This window comes from Girardinichthys multiradiatus, chromosome 8 (genome assembly GCF_021462225.1).
Source record: "Girardinichthys multiradiatus isolate DD_20200921_A chromosome 8, DD_fGirMul_XY1, whole genome shotgun sequence".
Taxonomy (NCBI): domain Eukaryota; kingdom Metazoa; phylum Chordata; class Actinopteri; order Cyprinodontiformes; family Goodeidae; genus Girardinichthys; species Girardinichthys multiradiatus.
The window spans coordinates 15,808,131-15,815,461 of NC_061801.1; the positions used below are offsets into that span (position 1 = coordinate 15,808,131).

Genomic DNA, 7,331 nt, shown 5'->3' on the forward strand with positions numbered 1-7,331 from the left:
GGATGAGTTACAGGATTTAGTTTCAGATTTTGTGCTATTTTAAGTTATTATGTTTATGTGGGTCTATTGTTTTATTTCTGCAAGTTGTTATTATTATTGGTATTATAACTATTACTGTTATTATTGTTCCGAATCATAATAACAAAAATAACAATAATAACAATGCTTAAACAATTGAATTCATTTATTAATTAATTAAAATAATCAAAATAAATTAACACCACAAATTCTAAAAACTGTGGGAAACTTCGATTTGTTTTCAGCTCCTGTTTAATATTTAAAGCCTACATAATTTACAACTTTAGTTTGGTGTAGATTTTTGTGTGTGTGTGTGTGTGCTCAAATGTTGACTTCCTCCTTGTTTCCTCACAATTTTACAGTTTTACTTCATCTGTGCAATCAAGAAGAGAATCCAGGAAAACCTGATATCAATTAAAACCACATTTCTTCTACCAGGAACTCTTGGTCTGAATTGTGTAAATCATGCTGCACGCCAGCGCTGTAGCATCTGATAGTAACTGATTCTAGGGATCATTGTGCAATAATAATAATAATTTATTATTACAATCAAACGTACAACTGCTGTACAGTGCAGTAGTTAGCTGAACTGATCAGACATGGTACCACAGCGCCATCTACAGGTTAAAGAGTAAAAACTAATTACTTATGTGATGGAAAGAGCGTGGCGCCATGTTGGAAGATACCAACCTCTATCTGAAAAACAGAGAACTATTAAATCACTGTTACATCTCTAGTTCGTAGCATTTGGATGTATTTACGTATGACTGGTACATTTAATTAATTTTAGGATATCTATGAATAGTTTTCAACGCATTTCGATGAGAATGGGCTTAACAGAACTCGAGTACTAAGATATCTAGCACCCCTTCAGTTTTCATGGCTATGGTTTGATCGCTTAGTGTCATGGCGATGCTGGGGACACTAGCTGCTAAATGTTGTCGGTCATTACTGTCTAAACCCTGTAAAGGGCTTTTCTCTGGAGTTTTACGGCCAGGCTGGACTCTGAGCTGCATTGGAGGTAAGAGGAACAGGTGGAAAACTGACAGCCACTGTCCTGTTTCATACACATACTGTAGAAATTGTCCGGTTTACAGACTGGGAAATGGAACACGAGTTCCTTCATTGTAAAGCAAGAAAAATAGCAACAAAACTATGAAGGTAAATCTGGGGTAAAACTGTCTGTCACACTAAAAAAGTTCTGAGTTGCATGTGAAAGTTCTGCACTTACTGAGGTAAATGGGTTCTTCTTCCGAACATATTATCTGTAAATTCAAAGTAAAGTACTAATTTGGCCTGAAAATTGAAACATTCATAAAGGGTTTAAGCCACAGGTTGTGTAGGCTCAGTGTCTGGGTTGAGGCAGTATACTTGCACAATCTACAAGTGCCTCTTAAATATTTTAGATTGTTGTTAAAAGTTAAATAGATAAATTAAATTTAGTTAAATAGAAAGAGAAACTAATATCTGGATTCATTACACATGGAGTGAAATAAAATAAAATTTTCTGAATGTTGGGTTTTAATTCCGTAAGTCATAATCATCAACATTACGAGATATAGAATTGAAGTATTTTACTCATACTATGTGTAATGAATCTATATAATATTTGAGTTTCTCTTTCTGAAGTTGTATCTGCTAATTCTACCTATTTGAACCATTTTGGATCAAACCTTTTAAACTAACATAACTACTCCTTATTAACACTGGTTACTTCATAAACATTCCAGGTAATTCCTATCACCCTTCATAAAGTATAAAATTAACTGTAATATTTGCTCACTTGATCTTGACACATGATTTCAGTCAAACCTGCAAACATTTTTATCATAACAAATATTTTATTTTCAAGTTGTCTGTACTATAAATTTGCACTCTGTATTTTTTTGTGTGGACCTGCTAAGTACACCTGTCAAATAATGGTAGTGTAAAAAATGGATTATAATTTGTGTGTATAGCATGAAAAGAAAGCCTTTCCAAAGACGAACCTCAGATTTGCACTGCTTTAGCTTTATAATTTCACCATTATTAATTTGTAATGTAAACCATGATTTGCTATTATGTATTTCTTAATTTACAACTGGGAAAAATACATCCAAGAGTATCCAAGAGTAATAATGGTTGTAATCAATAACAATAACAAAAAACAAATGTACATATTGTCAAATCCAGGAACAATGAATGACACACAGTCTGGGTGAAGGCTCAAGCTTCATCTTATGATATAAACTCATGATCTCTGTTTCTCATAATAAAAAGAAAATATATTTAGACTAAGCCACTTTTAGAAATCAAAATTGAACAAAACAATCCAAAATAAAACCGTAAAACATCAGACAGAAGCTCAGATTCTCTTCTGTTTTGTCTTTAAAAACCTTGATGAGATTGCCAAAGCCTTCCTCTGATCCTGTCAAGCAACACAGTGTTGCTTAACATCAGTCCTTTGTGGAGGCCTTTTGTACATTAAATATCTTGTTAGGTCATGAATAAACTTTCAGAGTTAATTTACTAACATACAACCAACTTGTTCAGCTCTTCCCCACCACAAGGGTGGATTTAAGTCAACAGCAAAATAGATTCATGTCATCTGTGAACAGTACAAATTATTGCAGTTTAGAGATTTTACAAATATTATGAATTACACAGAAGAAACAACATGGGTCCAAGCACTGAACCTTGAGGAATCCCATCTGGAATTTTTCATAACTGTAAACCTTTATTGTTTATTGGAACATATTGAAATCTGTTTTGTAAATAATTTTTAACCAAGTTAGTGCTACCTGTCTTATGCAATATGTTTCTGGTTTCATTGTTAATATATAACGATCAACATTATCTAAGAATATTCATACAGGATATTCTTTATTATTTATAGCTGTTGCTGATTTTTCTGTAAATTTCATTAATAGGAAAATAGTTTATCTTCCTCTTCTAAACTCATGTCAATGTTCACATTGTATGATGTATTTTGTTATTGAATCATTCAGTCAAACAGACATAAAAAAATGTTTTAAAGATTTTTTTAAAATTCTAATAAGAAACAGGTCTGTGATTCCTGAGCCCTTGTCCATCTCCTGCTTTGCATATTTTACAGTGGTATGTCTTTTGCAACCTTCATTTTATCTGGACATCTACTTGTTATACGTGAGAGATTACACATTAACTTTAATGGATTTTATTAATTTAGAGCCAGATTTAAATTAAACAAAAGTTAAATTAAGTCATGTTTTCAGGGACTCAATTGTTTGTATTAACCGTGTTACTTATCGAATGCTCCACCCTGAGTTTTACTTTCCCACATCTCTATCTGCAGCTAAGAGGCATTTGTTGTCAGAAGATGTTATCAGACTGCAGGATTTCCAGCAAAGAAAGCTTGCTGTGGCTCACCTTGTTTCCGGATCAGAAGGTGAGAAAACGTTTGACACTAATCTGCAGTTATAATGTGAAATTAGCTAAACTTTTTAACACACCTACAGGCAATTATATCGAGGTGTTCAAAGAGAAGATGCAAAGGAATGAGCTGATCCTGCGAGATGACCTGAAGCTGCTTCTCCACCTGTGCCAAACTCCAGATGATATGCTAATAGCCAGGGAAGCCATCTACAGGTATGTGCTATTTTGTCACAGACACAAGCTGCCAAAACCTTCCGTTTTTCTATGAAAATAAACAATGCATTCATCAAATGTCTAAAGGTATCAAGTGGAAAACCGTAACCTTTTGTACGGAGACTTCAAGTTTGGCCCTCTCTTCATGAGGCTTTGCTATGAGCTGGGTATGGAGGAAATGGCTGCTGCAACACTAATAGATAAGGTAAAAACTACAACAGCCGGAACCCTGATGATTAAGTATACTAAATTACAACAAGAAGTGTTAATTAACCTGTACTATTAATGTTTCATCTTTCTTCCCCGGACAGAATATGAAGGGCTTTTTCATTGATTCAACCTCTTTTAACATCACCATCAACATGTTGTTTATTAAAGGCTCATATGAAAGTAAGAAACAGATCAGCCTTTAGATATCCACATGTATAATTACATAGGTCTAATATTGAAAAAAGACATTTGTTGTTCTAGGTGCTATGGAGGTTTTAAGAACCATGAGGAGCCAAGGAGTACCATTCAGTAAAGACACAGTGACACTGGCGACTGGTACTTGCTATAAGCTGGTAATGTTTAAATTGGAGTTCCTACCAAAAGTATTCATAACCCTTGAACTTTTTTTCACAGTAGTGCCACAATACTCAATGTATTTCAATGGGATTTTATGGGACTAGGCAACACATAGCAACTAATTTAATATTCAATAATTGTTAGGTAGAGGAAAAACACTTGGTTTTTAGTTTTTTAAAAGGTGGCATGCATTTGTATTCAGGACCCTATCCCCTATTCCTTAAAATAAAATCCACCTATTTAGTAAATAGAGATCATCTGTTTGTAATTTAATCTATGACAGTCGAGTTGTTCTCTGAAGGCCTCAGAGGTTTGAAACACATCATTAGTTCACAAATGGCACCATAAAGACCAAGGAACACACCAGACAGGTGAGGGATAAAGTTGTGCGGACGTTGAGGGTAATACTGAACTTTTTGTTCTCTGTGCAAAACAAATAGAGTAACAGAGCACTTCACATAACCCTGAGTACACCATCACCACAGTAAAAGATGGTGGTGGCAGCATTATGCTGTGGGGATGCTTTTCTTCAGCAGGGATAAGGAACTGGTCAGAGTTGATAGAATGATGTGTGGAGCTAATTGCTGAGGTCACCTTCCAACATATAGCCAGAGCCCAGTAAAAGGTGTAGATGTAATATCACAGAATGTGGAAAAGTTAAAGGAGTGTTAAGTTTTGCAAGTTAAAAGTGTGGTATTTCAACCACACTGTAGCACTTTACCACCCTCTCAGTCTTGTATTTCTCTGTTTTTTTCTGTTTGTTGCTCAGAACACAGCAGAATCCTACAGAATCTGCATGTCTCTAATAGAAGAGGAACAGACCAGAGGACAATTCATCCCCCGCCATGCGTACTGCTTCGCTGTAGCATTAGCACTTAGACGGGTGAGTTTAATCTTCTCTGTACTCTTAATTATATTGCAAAAATATGTGCAAATTATTTTTAAAAATATTCCTTGTTTCTTTTGTATTTGTTTCAGAATGATGTAGAAAAGGCACAGTCTATGTATTCACAAATTATGAGCACTGACAGCAAATTGTGCCAGAACTTTAAGGTAAATGTGCAACATGAACAGTAAATCTACTTTTTCAGCAGTTGTTGGACAAATACACATATCTGTTTGTGTTTTTATGTTTACAGGTTATGATACTAGCAATGTCAGGAGACATATTAGGTGCTGTTTCCGTCTTGTCGGCAGCCATGTTGCCCAAAAGCCCGTTTTTTGTGAAAAAGCCAGAGTTTTCCCAGGAAGTGGTAAGTGATTACAAATGCTGTTTATACAAAATAAAAGTGTTTAAGCGCAATTATGCTCATTATATTTTTCAAGACAAGCTTAAAAAATTGATCTTTGTAAATCTTTAAAAAACCCCAACAATATCAGATACAGTGCCATTTTCACATTTTGTCATGTTACACACACAAACTGTTGGGTATTTTGTCAGATTTCTTTGTGATAGACCAACCCAAATTGAATAGGGTACATATAATTTTAAAGTTTTTTTACTACCAAGAATTGGAAAAGGTGTGGGGTGCATTTCTTTAAAGAAAATCATTATGCTGCCATTGCTACATTGCCATCATCTTGCAAAACACCATTATGCAGAACATTGTGAATGTTGAGCAAAAAGGTCAGTTTTGTTCCCATCTTGTGTGTTCACCCTGTTCTACATGTTTGAGGTAACATTTAAACTGGACGTCTTGTGGCTTTTTTTCAACCATGTTTTTCCTCCTGGCTCTCTTCTATATACTGTAGGCCAGATTTGTTGTTATTGGTTGTAAGGTGACAAAATGTGAAAGGTTCTGAGGGGCATGGATATTTTTGCAACGCCCTGTAATTCATCTGGTGGTCACCTTTTACTGACCCTTTTTCAGCTGGATTTCCTCCGTTTGAGGAGTGAAGGCAGACTACTGGATATGAAAGTTGAGCAGGTGGTGACTCAGCTCCAACAGGCCTGTCAGGTGACTCAACAGACCCTCGACAACATGCTGTGCCGTGCCCCGACGGGGAAGAGGAAACCAGCTCTAATAGAGCAGGAGAGGAGGACCAGCCGAAGGACTCTGAGGCCTCTGCAGTCCAATCTGTTGTCAGAGTGAAGCCAGAGACGAACACTTAGAATCAACCTTCTCACTGGTGATGAAATAGAATATGAAATTTCAGGGATGGTAATGCTACCCTATTAATATGAGCTCCGTTATCAGCACAATCATGAAAGCCAATGGTGTTTGCCTAACATGTAGTAAAATGTTAAATGAGAAAAATAAGATTGGAATAATACATTTATTTTCTACTAAATTATAAAAATTGAAGAGCCTTTACCTTCTTCAGAATTTAGCCACACAAACTTTACTCTTCTGGTACTTTGTAAAAGTTCCCAGGTTGGACCTGATCTTATTGCCAGGATCTTCTATGAAAAACAGAATAACTGATGCTCATTTAAGGCTACTATATACCTCTAAGAAAAGCATAGATCTTTAGATCTAAACAATGCTACTTCCCAGAGCCATTTCAATAATCTGTCCATACATTGTGCATCCCAATTACCTCGTTATCCATCTCTTTAAAGAAATGCATGGACTCCAGACAAGTATTTGACTCTATATCTTCCCTTTCCCTCAACTCAAAGCTCCTGAAAGCAGTAAGAGAAAAACAGTATTTGTGTTATCTGCTTCTAAGTATCCCATATGAACAATATGAGTGGTTTTAGGAGGGTTGTGTTTTGTAAACTCTGTATAGATGTGTGAGCAAGTGATTAAAGGTTTGCCAGGTATTTAATAATAAAAATAGATCTGGAAGGACCAGAATTAAGAAAGATTGTTTTATTGTCTCCTTGCATGGTTGGCATGGTAAAATCTTGTGCTGAAAATTACAAACTAATTGGTTGCAGAGTGATTATTACCAGCCAGTACCTTCTGACTAGACATGTAGTTACCTACACTTAGTTCTTCCTCTAGAACAATTTATTTAAATTATGGAGCTGATGTCACATATTTAATTATATCCCTGAAATGACTTTATAATACCAACCCGGCTGTGTTGTTTTCGATACCCTAAGACTTAAAAAAAACCACATAATCACAAAGGCTTTTGTGATTGTACTAATTATGATTAATCGGAGCCAGAAACTCTCAGTCCAAACATTA

At 35.4% G+C, this 7,331-nt stretch overlaps 1 protein-coding gene across 1 annotated transcript; it reads left to right on the forward strand.

Annotated features, from left to right (window-relative positions):
* Positions 1-887: 887 nt before the first annotated feature.
* Positions 888-7,000, forward strand: ptcd2 (pentatricopeptide repeat domain 2). The gene is made up of 10 exons (XM_047372978.1): positions 888-1,039; positions 3,332-3,424; positions 3,495-3,624; positions 3,712-3,829; positions 3,936-4,014; positions 4,096-4,187; positions 4,961-5,074; positions 5,170-5,244; positions 5,331-5,444; positions 6,063-7,000. Exons 1-10 carry the CDS (start codon positions 925-927, stop codon positions 6,282-6,284), a joined length of 1,152 nt encoding a protein of 383 aa, XP_047228934.1. The 5' UTR covers positions 888-924; the 3' UTR covers positions 6,285-7,000.
* The last annotated feature ends 331 nt before the right edge of the window (positions 7,001-7,331 follow it).

Excerpts from the sequence above, each read along its gene's own strand:
- ptcd2 (XM_047372978.1), top strand. The coding sequence starts at position 925 with ATGGCGATGCTGGGGACACTAGCTGCTAAATGTTGTCGGTCATTACTG. Across the intron at positions 1,040-3,331 it reads GACTCTGAGCTGCATTGGAG|CTAAGAGGCATTTGTTGTCA; the intron begins GTAAGAGGAACA and ends CTCTATCTGCAG. Across the intron at positions 4,188-4,960 it reads CTGGTACTTGCTATAAGCTG|AACACAGCAGAATCCTACAG; the intron begins GTAATGTTTAAA and ends TTTGTTGCTCAG.